Source organism: Electrona antarctica, assembly GCF_951216825.1.
Source record: "Electrona antarctica genome assembly, chromosome: 7".
In the NCBI taxonomy this organism is placed as follows: domain Eukaryota; kingdom Metazoa; phylum Chordata; class Actinopteri; order Myctophiformes; family Myctophidae; genus Electrona; species Electrona antarctica.
In genome coordinates this window covers 14,024,341-14,040,655 of record NC_136812.1, presented here as the reverse complement: position 1 = coordinate 14,040,655, position 16,315 = coordinate 14,024,341, and the positions used below count along the sequence as shown (strand labels likewise).

The 16,315-nt window shown below is 47.2% G+C and overlaps 1 protein-coding gene across 2 annotated transcripts in view; it reads left to right on the top strand.

Moving 5' to 3' along the window:
- Positions 1–1,400: 1,400 nt before the first annotated feature.
- The window catches only part of dab1a (DAB adaptor protein 1a), a gene marked incomplete at both ends in the record, with an annotated part of 86,473 nt that continues 71,558 nt past the window's right edge, over positions 1,401–16,315 (top strand). For both annotated transcript variants that reach the window (XM_079505968.1, XM_079505969.1), the window contains one exon: positions 1,401–1,470. In XM_079505968.1, coding sequence (XP_079362094.1) covers positions 1,401–1,470 — 70 coding nt within the window. The remainder of the gene's footprint in view (positions 1,471–16,315) is intronic.

The following is a 16,315-nucleotide window of genomic DNA, read 5'->3' as shown; positions in this document are numbered from 1 at the left end:
AAAGTAGTCTCGTCCTATAACGGCGTTATTTCTAACGGCGTTACCCCCAACACTGAACCCAACATGCATTGCATTGCATGGACGTGCATGACACGTGATCGTGTGTGTGTGTGTGTGTGTGTGTGTGTGTGTGTGTGTGTGTGTGTGTGTGTGTGTGTGTGTGTGTGTGTGTGTGTGTGTGTGTGTGTGTGTGTGTGTGTGTGTGTGTGTGTGTGTGTGTGTGTGTGTGTGTGTGTGTGTGTGTGGACTGCCATGCGGTGGTAGAGCCCAGAATTCTCCATCAATGCCAATTAACACATGTGAGAAGAGCACACACACGCACACGCACACGCACACACGCACACACACACACACACAGGGCCCTGGAAGGTGGGCAGCAGGGCAGAGAAAGGGGAAGTCCACTGGGCCTGACGGGTCGATGGGTTGGTTGTTTGGAGGTGATGTAGTAGGATGCACTTCCAGTCCAGCCGGATGCCTGGTGGTGATATTTCACTATAAGTCATCTGAGGAAGCACTGCTGAAACGTCATGCTGCTCGTCCGGCCCTTGAGCAAGACACTGACTGAACCCCTGACTGCTCCCTCCCGACCAGGCGGGCCTTTGACTGTCTGCCTCTGTCGTTGTTGGTCGAGTAAATGTGTGAGAATGGGTGGATATAAGTATATACAGTAACTAAGGATGTGTGTAGGTACATAGGCTAAAAAATATTGTGAAAATAGCTGAAGTACACAATGCCCCTTTTTGCCTCTTTCTATATTATTTGCATACATTTAAATGCATAATTTCTCAGAGCATTAGGTGAAGGAGGAGATTTCCAGTAGAGCTCTGACAGTGTCCTTGATAATAGAATAGAGAACAGGATGCAGGATGGCGCCCCAAAAGCTATAGCACACTCTCTCTCTCTCTCTCTCTCTCTCTCTCTCTCTCTCTCTCTCTCTCTCTCTCTCTCTCTCTCTCTCTCCCTCTCCCTCTCTCTCTCTCTCTCTCTCTCTCTTCACAATAGTTTCCATGGGTAACCATGGACTCAAGGCGCCCGCAAGCAACAAAAAGGCTCATTGGCATGCCAACTGTAGACTCCTGCTACCTTCGCCTGCCAAGACAGGAACATGACCTAACAAAACCTCTCTCTTTCTTCTTCTGTCTCTCTCTCTCTCTCTCTCTCTCTCTACCACGCAGCTCTCCGTGGGTGTGCGTGGGATGTTGTGTCAGGGCTAGAGCCCGTCCCCCTCTCTCTCTCCCATGAGCCTGTGTGCCCACACACACACCTGGCGCCTCCACACGCACGCCCGGCGCCCACCGCAGCACGCGCGCACTCGGCACGGCGAGCACACGACGACGGACCCCTCGGAGCCCAGCGGAGCCCCACGCGCAGCGGAGGCTTAGCCCAGTTGGAGCCTGAGGATGTCAACAGAGACCGAGCTCCAGCCAGCGTCCAGGCCCAGCAGCGTGAGACGGGACTCCAGGAGGAAAGGTAAAGGACACTATATGCATGCGTACACCGCTTATGGCTGTCCATCCATTTCCATGATGACGTTGCTCCAAGCATGGCATAAGCATAAGCGCTGCATTTTCTACTTGTCCGTCCAATAAATCCAGGAAGCTCTGTGAATGCGCGTGCGTGCGTGGCTGCGTGCGTGGCTGCGTGCGTAGGTGCGTGCGTAGGTGCGTGCGTGCGTGCGTGCGTGCGTGCGTGCGTGCGTGCGTGCGTGCGTGCGTGCGTGCGTGCGTGCGTGCGTGCGTGCGTGCGTGCGTGCGTTTGTGCGTGTGTGTGTGTGCGTGTGTGTGTGTGTGTGTGTGCATGCCTGCGTGCCAGCGTGCATGCATGCGTGTGTTTATCCTGCATTATTCTACACTTCCCACCTGCAGGCACTTGCCTTTTTTGTTTTTAATTGCACTGGTGTGGAACTAGGTCATATAGCGCAAGCACGCTGACGTTTAGCACACTAGACCTGAGCCCGTCGGCCACCGGCCTACTTGGGAACGATGCAACTTGGGAACCTAATAATACCGTTGTCATAGCACCCATTTTAACTCTCTGTCTTCATGTGTCCCACATGGAGATCTCTGTATCTGTCTGCCTGTGTCTGAAGAGTGCAAACTGAAAAGTGGACTGGTTAAGTAATCAAATGGCAGGTGTGGGGTTGCCATGGCAATGAATTGGCTGAGGCAGATAGACAGAAGTTCCGTTCACACCTGTGCTTTGTGGCTGTGATACGTCACTGCGTCTTCAACTCAGCTCGGTCGGTGTGCGAATACTGGCCAATCACAGCGGGCCATTCCTACAGGCAGCAGTGAACGTTAACGTAAAAGAGCCCTTGTCTGTACCGCGTCGAACCAGGGAAAGCAACAACACCACGGACGCACTTGGACTGTCTCTGTCTCTCTCTCTCTTATTCACGGAAAGAAAACGACAACATGAAACAACACAGACAGAATAAGGTCAGTGCAGGCCAAGCACAACGATGTCTGTCTTCGTTCAAAATGTACGGTTTGTGTGTGTGTCTTACTCGGACACACGATATTCACTGAGAATCGATGACAACGCGGACCACGTGGCGTATGGCGCGAGCGCACAGTATTGCGCTGTCAGGTGGAAACCTCATATGTTCAAAACTGTTACTTCAGGATTCACATTCAAATACAGCAGATCTGCAAGCTCTTATGATGCTTTTGTGGATCTGCATTTTTGATGCTTTTTGTGGAATTTCTACATTTGATGCTGTTGTGTAACGGCATGTAGGGCAAAAAAACACAAAAATAATATGGAGATAACAGGTTTCTGTTTGACAGCAACAATATACTATATTCCACTTTAGTTTGCTCTGTTTGTCATTTCTCACGTCTCTCTCTCTCGCCCACTCTCTCTCCCTCTAAACAAAACACAAACTCCAATTTGAGCCATTATTTATTTTTCCCCTTTTCCTGTCTCCGCATTCATAGCATTCAGGTGCTTACCCCATTATCCTGTTTATTGGCGACAACATGGCATGGGCGGCTGTTGTTGTTGTTGTTGTAGTTGTAGTTGTAGCGTAGCGTGCCACAGCAGCAGATGTGGGGTTGTTACGGCATCTAAGCTGGCAAAACAGGTGCAATAGGGGGGGATGTCACAATACGCTAGCTATAGCAAACACACCCAGCTGTGCAGGGGAGGAGAGGGGAGGGAGGGAGGGGTAACTAGGTGTATTAGAGCCGGTCTCAGGTCTTTGGTGCATGCATGGGGCAGGAGCAGAGGTGATGCCAGGGAGCCTGGCACCCTGTCATCACCGCTCCATCTAACCCGGCTGTCTCTGTGCCACCTGGCCGGGCGTGCATGTGAGTGATGCCCCCGGTATTCACTGAATCAGCGGTGTGATTGATAGGGCGAGGCGCTGGGCACAGTTGCCGGTGACATGTCATTGATGTACAAGCAAAGCAAACACAGACACGGTCACACACACGCACGCACGCACGCACGCACGCACGCACGCACGCACACACACACACACACACACGCACACATACAGACACATTTACACACAGTATCACATGCGGCAGATGCCTCATTGCACACATCACGTGCCTCTGCACCTGCAAAGCAGCTTTGGGGTCTCCGGCGTGTGTGTGAAGACTAGGACTGGAGGTCTCTGGAGTTTGTATAAAACTGCACTGTTCATCATACACACTGTTCTCCATATAGGCTGGTACATGCGCATACGCTCATGCACACGTATATTGTAAGCACACACGCTCACGTGCACATACAGAGAGGTGCAGTGCGACTGGGAATGAAGCCAGGTAGAGCACATGAAGATGAATGGTTGTACTCTCCCTCTCTCTATCTCTCTCTCTCTCTCTCTCTCTCTCACACACACACCTCCAATCTCTCCCCAGTATGGGTTCTGGAGGTTTCTACGAATACCCCGCTAGGGTTCAGATAGAGAACTCATCACCACTCTGATCTGGGTCATTGCCACACACACACACACACACACACACACACACACACACACACACACACACACACACACTCACACTCACACTCACACTCACACTCACACTCACACACACACACACTTGGATGATGAAAGCCAAATGCAATCATGTGCCACACACACACATGCAGTGAATGTGTCCTGAGCTTATACGTCACAGTCCCGCCCCCTACCAGGGCCCAGGAAATGATTCCCCCCCCGTTCATTTTACTCATAGACATTTCAAAAAGTATTTATTTAAAGACCTTTTGAGCCTCGTACAAAGCCAACTCGAGTCGTGACAAATCATGACAACAAACACAATTTTCGGGCTGAACAAATAATTAGAAAGAAGAAGAAAACTGCAGGTTACAACACTTTTTTTTGTTGTTTTTCTTCTCTGTAACTATGTGTTCGGTCCAAAATGTTGTGTTTGTTGTCAACGTCTTAAATACTTTTTGAAAAGCCTATATGGAGAAAATGAATGGATAATTCACTTCTGGGTCTCACGTCGTCATGAAAGGGGGCGTGACTGCGACGCTGTATATACAGAACTGTTAGCATGATTTGTGTGCGTGCGTGCGTGCGTGCGTGCGTGCGTGCGTGCGTGCGTGCGTGCGTGCGTGCGTGCGTGCGTGCGTGCCTGTGTGCCTGTGTGCCTGCGTGCCTGTGTGCGTGCGTGCCTGTGTGCCTGCGTGCCTGCGTGTGTGCGTGCCTGTGTGCCTGTGTGCCTGCGTGCCTGTGTGCCTGTGTGCGTGCCTGTGTGCCTGTGTGCCTGCGTGCGTGTGTGCCTGCGTGCGTGTGTGCGTGCGCATGTTTGTGAGAACCACATGAGTAACAGACACACATCTCTTCCTGTCGGTATCTCCCTCGGTGTTGTCCATTCTCTCTCTCTCTCTCTCTCTCTCTCTCTCTCTCCCCATCTCGTGGAGTAGGCTACTATAGTCCTGTAATCTCTCTCTCTCTCTCTCTCTCCCCCATCTCGTGGAGTAGGCTACTATAGTCCTGTAATGAGAATAGATCCAGGGGCCTCCAGTGGGGAGGACCATTAGATGCTGAATGAGGGGCCAGATGACAGGACACTATACCTCATATATACCAATGACAAGAGCAGCGCTCTAATCCCTCTGCTGCTAATAGCCCCCCACACCCTCCTCCTCCTCCTCCTCCTCCTCCCTACTCTCCTCCTCTGACTCCTAAACGACCTTGTCCCGGATGAGTTGCATGTAGAGGAGAGAGAGAGAGAGAGAGAGAGAGGGAGAGGGAGAGGGAGAGGGAGAGGGAGAGAGAGAGAGAGAGAGAGAGAGAGAGAGAGAGAGAGAGAGAGAGAGAGAGAGAGAGAGAGAGAGAGAGAGAGAGAGAGAGAGAGAGAGAGAGAGAGAGAGAGAGAGAGAGAGACTAATGAGAGAACATGAAGGAAAGGTGTTTAATCTTAGTCCCTTTGTTTCGGATTTCTATGAAGAATGTAATCATTGCTGTCAGATAGAAACCTCGTATGTCCAAATCGGTTGTTACACTTTTCAGGATGCCAAATTCCAAATTTCGCATGAACAGCCGATCGGCTGTGATGTGTGACGCCGTGGTGTGACGACGTATAGGGCGCTAATTTATGAAAAACAAAGCATGGCAAATTAGAATATGGAGATAAGAGGTTTCTGTCAGACAGCATCGTATAATGAAAAGAGAATCTGGGATTGCTGGACTCCTCACATTAATCATACCAGATGCGTTGTGTGCGTGTGCGTGTGCGTGCCTTGCGTGCATGCGTGCGTACGTGTTCTGTATGTGTGTGTGTGTAATGCAATAATCACATTTTTAGCTCAGGGGCCATTCTAATAACAGCACCTTTTTTTGTTTCCCCTGCCGATAGGGTTTATATTGAATTACCCGTGACAAGGTAGAGATAACCTTTGAACTTTTAGCATTTACAGAACCTGAGCTCTCTGCAGCTCTCTGGCTGTGAGGCTTATTGGACCAACCCCACACCTTAAGGTCCAACACTGCAGTAGGCTATATTGATACAGAGGCAGAGTCATGTCAATGTGAGGGTAATACTACTATGTGAGTGATACAGAGGCAGAGTCATGTCAATGTGAGGGTAATACTACTATGTGAGTGATACAGAGGCAGAGTCATGTCAATGTGATGGTAATACTACTATGTGATACAGAGGCAGAGTCATGACAATGTGAGGGTAATACTACTATGTGAGTGATACAGAGGCAGAGTCATGACAATGTGATGGTAATACTACTATGTGATACAGAGGCAGAGTCATGACAATGTGATGGTAATACTACTATGTGAGTGATACAGAGGCAGAGTCATGACAATGTGATGGTAATACTACTATGTGAGTGATACAGAGGCAGAGTCATGTCAATGTGAGGGTAATACTACTATGTGAGTGATACAGAGGCAGAGTCATGTCAATGTGAGGGTAATACTACTATGTGAGTGATACAGAGGCAGAGTCATGTCAATGTGATGGTAATACTACTATGTGAGTGATACAGAGGCAGAGTCATGACAATGTGAGGGTAATACTACTATGTGAGTGATACAGAGGCAGAGTCATGACAATGTGATGGTAATACTACTATGTGAGTGATACAGAGGCAGAGTCACGTCAATGTGATGGTAATACTACTATGTGAGTGATACAGAGGCAGAGTCATGTCAATGTGAGGGTAATACTACTATGTGAGTGATACAGAGGCAGAGTCATGTCAATGTGATGGTGATACTACTATGTGAGTGATACAGAGGCAGAGTCATGACAATGTGAGGGTAATACTACTATGTGAGTGATACAGAGGCAGAGTCATGACAATGTGAGGGTAATACTACTATGTGAGTGATACAGAGGCAGAGTCATGTCAATGTGAGGGTAATACTACTATGTGAGTGATACAGAGGCAGAGTCATGACAATGTGAGGGTAATACTACTATGTGAGTGATACAGAGGCAGAGTCACGTCAATGTGATGGTAATACTACTATGTGAGTGATACAGAGGCAGAGTCATGTCAATGTAATGGTAATACTACTATGTGAGTGATACAGAGGCAGAGTCATGACAATGTGAGGGTAATACTACTATGTGAGTGATACAGAGGCAGAGTCATGACAATGTGATGGTAATACTACTATGTGATACAGAGGCAGAGTCATGTCAATGTGATGGTAATACTACTATGTGAGTGATACAGAGGCAGAGTCACGTCAATGTGAGGGTAATACTACTATGTGAGTGATACAGAGGCAGAGTCATGTCAATGTGAGGGTAATACTACTATGTGAGTGATACAGAGGCAGAGTCACGTCAATGTGAGGGTAATACTACTATGTGAGTGATACAGAGGCAGAGTCATGACAATGTGAGGGTAATACTACTATGTGAGTGATACAGAGGCAGAGTCATGTCAATGTGATGGTAATACTACTATGTGAGTGATACAGAGGCAGAGTCACGTCAATGTGATGGTAATACTACTATGTGAGTGATACAGAGGAAGAGTCATGACAATGTGAGGGTAATACTACTATGTGAGTGATACAAAGGCAGAGTCATGTCAATGTGATGGTAATACTACTATGTGAGTGATACAGAGGCAGAGTCATGACAATGTGAGGGTAATACTACTATGTGAGTGATACAGAGGCAGAGTCATGTCAATGTGATGGTAATACTACTATGTGAGTGATACAGAGGCAGAGTCATGACAATGTGAGGGTAATACTACTATGTGAGTGATACAGAGGCAGAGTCATGTCAATGTGATGGTAATACTACTATGTGAGTGATACAGAGGCAGAGTCATGCCAATGTGAGGGTAATACTACTATGTGAGTGATACAGAGGCAGAGTCATGTCAATGTGATGGTAATACTACTATGTGAGTGATACAGAGGCAGAGTCATGTCAATGTGATGGTAATACTACTATGTGAGTGATACAGAGGCAGAGTCATGACAATGTGAGGGTAATACTACTATGTGAGTGATACAGAGGCAGAGTCATGTCAATGTGATGGTAATACTACTATGTGAGTGATACAGAGGCAGAGTCATGTCAATGTGAGGGTAATACTACTATGTGAGTGATACAGAGGCAGAGTCATGACAATGTGAGGGTAATACTACTATGTGAGTGATACAGAGGCAGAGTCATGACAATGTGATGGTAATACTACTATGTGAGTGATACAGAGGCAGAGTCATGTCAATGTGATGGTAATACTACTATGTGAGTGATACAGAGGCAGAGTCATGACAATGTGAGGGTAATACTACTATGTGAGTGATACAGAGGCAGAGTCATGTCAATGTGATGGTAATACTACTATGAGAGTGATACAGAGGCAGAGTCATGACAATGTGAGGGTAATACTACTATGTGAGTGATACAGAGGCAGAGTCATGTCAATGTGATGGTGATACTACTATGTGAGTGATACAGAGGCAGAGTCATGTCAATGTGATGGTAATACTACTATGTGAGTGATACAGAGGCAGAGTCATGACAATGTGAGGGTAATACTACTATGTGAGTGATACAGAGGCAGAGTCACGTCAATGTGATGGTGATACTACTATGTGAGTGATACAGAGGCAGAGTCATGTCAATGTGATGGTAATACTACTATGTGAGTGATACAGAGGCAGAGTCACGTCAATGTGATGGTAATACTACTATGTGAGTGATACAGAGGCAGAGTCATGACAATGTGATGGTAATACTACTATGTGAGTGATACAGAGGCAGAGTCATGTCAATGTGATGGTAATACTACTATGTGAGTGATACAGAGGCAGAGTCACGTCAATGTGATGGTAATACTACTATGTGAGTGATACAGAGGCAGAGTCACGTCAATGTGATGGTAATACTACTATGTGAGTGATACAGAGGCAGAGTCACGTCAATGTGATGGTAATACTACTATGTGAGTGATACAGAGGCAGAGTCATGACAATGTGATGGTAATACTACTATGTGAGTGATACAGAGGCAGAGTCATGTCAATGTAATGGTAATACTACTATGTGAGTGATACAGAGGCAGAGTCATGTCAATGTGATGGTAATACTACTCTGACAACATGGAAGGACAACTACTTTAATGGCTTAATGCAGAGGTTCCCGCCGGTCCGCGGGACATGTGCCACTGGTACGCGAGAAGGGAATCACAAGTTTTCCCATCGTATTTTCAAATCCATTTGACGACGACGAGAAAAAAAGAAAGGACAAACACAGGCAGCGGATTGGCAGTGGATTGGCCGTTGCGCGTAGTAGAGTGCGACTGCGACCCTCAATCACCCATTGGAATGCAAATGCATGCCTTTCAGGCAGCCTTTGTATCCTACTCGTCTGGCAGGTATATCTCTTTGAAAACCTTTTGTGTTACTGATTGTGCGACGGGGGGCGACGACGACCCATCTTGCCTGCCCAAAATGTAATTCCTAGAAACTGTTTGGAAAATCAGCGTGAAAAGTTGACTCTTCACCTCCTCCTATGATCTTCACCCGTTCATATGTGTGCACAGCCACGGAACAACAGCTGCAGCCTATTTCATCACGATCGCGCTAATGAAACAAAACGCTACACGGTGACGGTACAGGATTATCATTTCATGTCAAGTATATGTATCAGAAGTTGATAAAGTAGGCTAATGCGTCAATCGTGCATGTTTAACGTTTTCCAGATGTCCAAAAGTAATTTATGAAAAAGACATGAGCCTTGTTGATATAACGCCATTTAGGTCAATGATATTTGATATAGGCTAACATTATGTTGTGATATAATAATATAGCAGCGGGTATTTAAGGGCCAGTCAACTGTCATCCGTGAGAACGTGTTTTGGTACGATGATGACATCGATTGGTGGCAGCGGTGGCCGAACGGATAGCGGCGCGGTCTTGATACCGGAAGGTTCCCAGTTCGAATCAGCCGCCCGACACGTTAAAATTACCACCGCTGAAGTGCCCTTGAACAAGGCATTGAACCACTACGATGAAATGTGTTCTATGAGCAGGGCCTGGCTGGAAACAAGTTCTTGAGCTTAGCCCAGATACCCTGGGTAAATGTAGTTATCATTTCATTTCATGAGCGACCCGACCCATATTGAAGGCTTGTACAAGACTGGACTGTAATTTAGCGGTACTATGCGGCACTACAATGGCAATTTATTCTTTGTCGCGGGCAGGAGCGGAGGTCACAAATCTGCGGGCAGTCAGAAATGAAATCTTTGTGGGCGCGGGTGGTGCGACTCGCTTGTAGATCGGCGAAGAGAATTGGTGAAAGAAGACATAAAAGACTGCCCATGTCAACTGGTTACTACTAAGTCTAGTTGAAGTCTAGTTGAAGTGGTCATGGAAGTCATATGGGATAGATCCCTCTCTCCTCCCCTGCATGCCCTCCCATGGAAGTTATAGGATAGATCCCTCTCTCCTCCCCTGCATGCCCTCCCATGGAAGTTATGGGATAGATCCCTCTCTCCTCCCCTGCATGCCCTCCCATGGAAGTTATAGGATAGATCCCTCTCTCCTCCCCTGCATGCCCTCCCATGGAAGTTATAGGATAGATCCCTCTCTCCTCCCCTGCATGCCCTCCCATGGAAGTCATGGGATAGATCCCTCTCTCCTCCCCATGTCCTCCCATGGAAGTTATGGGATAGATCCCTCTCTCCTCCCCTGCATGTCCTCCCATGGAAGTCATATGGGATAGATCCCTCTCTCCTCCCCTGCATGCCCTCCCATGGAAGTTATAGGATAGATCCCTCTCTCCTCCCCATGTCCTCCCATGGAAGTCATGGGATAGGTTCCTCTCTCCTCCCCATGTCCTCCCATGGAAGTCATATGGGATAGATCCCTCTCTCCTCCCCATGTCCTCCCATGGAAGTCATGGGATAGGTTCCTCTCTCCTCCCCATGTCCTCCCATGGAAGTCATATGGGATAGATCCCTCTCTCCTCCCCATGTCCTCCCATGGAAGTCATATGGGATAGATCCCTCTCTCCTCCCCATGTCCTCCCATGGAAGACTTATGGGATAGGTTCCTCTCTCCTCCCCATGTCCTCCCGTGAGATCTGGAATTGCAATAATGATACAAATGTCCATGATTCACACCTTCATTAAACTGCAGTGGTGTATCATTAGTTTTTCACACCTCTCTCTCTCTCTCTCTCTCTCTCTCTCTCTCTCTCTCTCTCTCTCTCTCTCTCTCTCTCTCTCTCTCTACCTGTTCCACCCTTGACATTATGTAAGCGGAAAAGCAGCCTCCGGCATGATACCCCACTTAAGAGTGGATATTTGTGTTAATGGGAATGACTAATGGCTGGATTCTAAGGAAAAGCTTTTTGTTGTAATCCCCACTATTAATAAAACATGGGGGCGCAGCGCATGCAGCAACCATCGGAGCACGCATAGCCTTCTCCTGTGCGTACAAATGTAATAAAGGAGCGTAGCTGTCCTGAATTTATCTTTAAATGTTTTTTTGTGGCTTTCGCCTTTAGTTTATATATTGTTTTGTTTTTTTGAGGGATAGACAGTAGGCTGACAGGAAATGGGGAGAGAGATGGGGGGGGGGGGGGGGGGGGGGTGACATGCAGTAAAGGCCGTCGGCCTGGGCCAGCTGTCCTGAGTTTATGACTGATTTAGAAAGGGCTCCCTGTTCAAATCACATGAAATGCAATTGGCTAATTAGAACAAGGGGGGAGGGGGGTGTTAACATACATTTTGGTTCGCATTCTGAGCCATGGAAACAGAACAAATGTTAGAAAACTAAATTGATTAATGTTGACTCACTTGACTGCTCACATCATGGTAATGTCTACATGTAACTGAACAGAAGGATGGACACTCTTACACTATTTCTAATCTAGTGGCGGTGCCGTGATAGGTTGGTCGATCCACCTGCTGCCCCAGAGGAGGAACCATGCTGATTTTGGAGACCCCATGACCTTTCCTCTAGCGCCACCAATAGGCCAAAATTGCCTGTTCTATCTCATGAATGTAATGGGCGGAGTTCCATAACATTTGCTGAGTGGAGTCAGTTTGTGTCTTGGTAGCTCAGTCGGTATAGAGCTCTCACCTTTGGACCACAAGGTCATGGTTTCGATCCTGCAGGGCACCGCCAACTCAGTGTATGAGTAGCACAGCTTGGGTGCGGCAAGTTGTGCGGTATGTACTGGGAGCTGATGGCATATAGGTGACTAGGTGTGACGCTCCACCTCAGCATCGATCTCTCAGGAGTCACAGGAATAGAGTCCCACTGATACTGACAATAAGCCTCTCCAACCCACTTAAGGTCCTTTCAAACAGGCGCGCCTGTGTTTTCTTTCTGTATGCGCGGAGAAGTCGAGGGGCGACAACGCAAGTGTATTCACGTGGACGCGGTCCCGTGAAGGAGTCTCCTGCTGACAAGCTCCCGATGCTTTCAAACATGGCCGACGGCCGACCGTCTGTGCTGTCTGAAGCAGCCTTACCGTCTGTGCTGTCTGAAGCAGCCTTAAGACCGTCTGTGCTGTCTGAAGCAGCCTTAAGACCGCCTGTGCTGTCTGAAGCAGCCTTAAGACCGTCTGTGCTGTCTGAAGCAGCCTTAAGACCGTCTGTGCTGTCTGAAGCAGCCTTAAGACCGCCTGTGCTGTCTGAAGCAGCCTTAAGACCGTCTGTGCTGTCTGAAGCAGCCTTAAGACCGTCTGTGCTGTCTGAAGCAGCCTTACCGTCGGTGCTGTCTGAAGCAGCCTTAAGACCATCAGTGCTGTCTGAAGCAGCCTTAAGACCGCCTGTGCTGTCTGAAGCAGCCTTAAGACCGTCTGTGCTGTCTGAAGCAGCCTTACCGTCGGTGCTGTCTGAAGCAGCCTTAAGACCGTCTGTGCTGTCTGAAGCAGCCTTAAGACCGTCTGTGCTGTCTGAAGCAGCCTTAAGATTCATATTCTGGGCTTGTCATAATAGGCAAACATTCCGCAAAAATAGCCAAATATTCTGCTCAGATATAGCTTGTAGATTGGCTATTTTTGGCAAATATATTTGGTGTAGAGGTGAAAAAAAGGAGGGGACCATATATATATATCTCTACCCCAGTCAATGAAGCATATAATATGGTTTAGAGCATTGTATTTAATTAAATTATATGTGACGCTTCAACCTATGGTCATGAAGGGTCATGACCGAAAGAATAAGATTGCGGATGCAAGCAGCCAAAATTAGTTCTCAGAAGGGTGGCCGGCCTCTCCCTTAGGTGAGAAGTTCAGTCATACGTGCGAGACATAATTGAAAAGGAGTCATCTTAGGTGGTTTGGGCATCTAGTACGGATGCCTCCCGAGCGTCTCCCTAGGGAGGTCCTCACTGGGAAGAGACCCCCTGGCAGACCAAGGACCTGATGGGGGGATTACATCTCCACACTGGCCTGGGAACGCCTTGGGATCCCCCATGAGGAAGTTGCTAATTTTGCCTCTGGAAAGGAAAAGGCTGGAAATCTCTGTTGGAACTGTTACCCCCACGACCCGATTCCAGAAAAGCAGTTGAAGATGGATGGATGGATGGATGGATGGATGGATGGATGGATGGATGGATGGATGGATGGATGGATTGAAACCCTTCTCTTCTCTTAAGTCACTAAATTGAACTGAATAAAATCCTCGTAATGGGAGCTATTAGATCAAATGAAAACAAGTTAACAGTTAATGAACGCTTAGCAAGGGCTCTAAATTAGCTTAAATTAGCTTCCCTAAAACGGGGGCAATTATTGTCATTATCCCTTTGTAGGTCATCTGTGTGCGGCACCTTATTCTTGCAAATGAAATGCCATCAACCAAGTGCATGGATATTTGAATGATAGATTGTGTCTGCTGCATGTGAGAAAACACTTCTCACACTGTGACACAACATTCCTAAAATATCATTATGACAATTATATATCTATAGGCTACCTGGAAAAATAAAAACAGTGCCAGTTTTATTGCGAGATTAGCCACAGACACTCACAAACAGATACTTTTCTAGGTGGCTATAGCCATGCCATGCACCGTTATCATGACATTCCTTATTTCTCCTTATTTGTAAGATGATGGCTAACATCCAGTGATCCAAAACTAGAATAAACGCAGGCAATATGTTTAGTATAATAGGCCTAAATAGGCTATACAATGTGTTGTGCTGCATCACGTTGTAGACCTGTAGACCATATTGCCATCAAATGCTTAAATAACACATTTCCTGATAGATCTCAGTCTTCCTTAATGTGGCGTCTGCAATGATTATTATCACTTCCACTGCTGTGGAGATGAAAACATGCGCGCACGCACGCATGCACATGCTTGCGCGCGCGCGCGCGCGCGCGTGTGTGTGTGTGTGTGTGTGTGTGTGTGTGTGTGTGTGTGTGTGTGTGTGTGTGTGTGTGTGTGTGTGTGTGTGTGTGTGTGTGTGTGTGTGTGTGTGTGTGTGTGTGTGTGTGCGCACGCATGAGTGATAACTGTGATCACAGATCTGTGTGTGAATGAATCACAAGTTTCTCACAACAGGATTTGACTTGAGGACCCGAGGGAACACTGTTTGTATGCAGTATCTGTGAAAAGACTGGGTAAGGGTTATAGCAGTGCAGCTGGCAGCCTGTGTGTGTGTGTGTGTGTGTGTGTGTGTGTGTGTGTGTGTGTGTGTGTGTGTGTGTGTGTGTGTGTGTGTGTGTGTGTGTGTGTGTGTGTGTGTGTGTGTGTGTGTGTGTGTGTGTGTGTGTGTGTGTGTGTGTGTGTGTGTGTGTCTCTGGTGTGCGATTAGCAAACACATTATCTTCTCGGTGTGGATATTACGCACACATGCACAGTCTATCTACCACAATCACTGTAGTCATTTACTCTCATATCTGCCCCAGAGGGCCTGCACAGCACAAACAGCGTGCGTACGTGCGTACGTGCGTGCGTGCGTGCGTGTGTGCGTGTGCCCATTTTCAAATAGCCAAATAGAACTGACGTGGTGAATGTATGTTTTGTAATAGTAGCTTGTAACTAAAGTTTTCAAATACGGTAGTTGAAATCGAGTAACAGTACAATGCCTCTAAGATGTAATGGGGTAGATGTAAACATATTGAAAAATGTATATATTATATATAATTTATATATATATTACTTGTCCACAGTTCCTCATGGATCTAATTATCCAACCGTTCAATCAACTCTTATACTTATAGTAACCCATCCATCCATCCATCCATCAGTACTTAAGTACTAGTAAATGTACTTAGTTACTTTCCATCACCGCCTGCCCTAGAGCATACCATCAGCAGGAGGTGTGTGTTCTCCTCTCTCCACTGCGTGACTTGCCATCTCTAACTCTGTCTCCATAGCAACAGTTTGCTCCCAGCTCATAATTTGCACAAAAGGAAATGTCCCAATCGCTCACTCACTCACCTGTTGCTCACAGAACGTCGAGATCACTTCAGTACCACTTAGTCCTCAGCATCCATTTTCTGAGAACTTTTGCAGAAAACAGCGAACATATTTCATGTAGAGTGAAAAACAAGGAAAGACACCAGTATCGACTCTGCACTCAAAGCTTATAATAATGAACTAGCACTGCGCAAAAAGCATGGAATACGGATATGTATATATTACAGGAAAACTCCCGTTAAACTTTCCAACAAACTCCGGTAAACTCGGCCTGGGCCGTGGCTCAGCGGTCCAGGCACCTCGGCCGGTAGTCCAAGTCTGGCAGTGTGCCGCAGGTTCGACTCCCGATCCCAACGGCCTTTATACTGCGTGTCACCCCCCCATCTCTCTTCCCATTTCCTGTCAGCCTACTGTCTGTCCCTCTATAAAAATATAAAATAAAGGCGAAAGCCACAAAAAAAAACATAAAATATATTTTTTTTAAATCTGGTAAATTCCCGAATTGTACCATCACACCTGTACATTACCGTATATTAACTGTATATGCCCGCTAAACTTGAGGTTTACGAGCAAAATACAGTGCCCATAATTGCCCGTTAACTCCTCTCTTCACGCAGTGTAGGGGCTGAAGAAGGGACCCCCCCCCCCCCCCCTCTCACCACGCTTTGTTCAGCTAACTCCACTTCCTCTCCCGTAATAATTCCATCAGCCATCCTCCCTTTAATCGGAGGATGTGTAACAGATATTAGTATGCACATTGTGAAGAGACGAGAGACAGAGAGACAGAGAGAGTGCAACATGCACAGACTAGAGTCAGAGACAAGAGTCTAGCCAGATGGCAGCTATAGTCTCTGTATCTGTCTGGTGTCTGTTCTGATTTACTCATCCTCGTCTTCATCCAGGCCCCCGAGGAGAGGAGTGAGAGAGAGAGAGAGAGAGAGAGAGAGAGAGAGAGAGAGAGAGAGAGAGAGAGAGAGAGA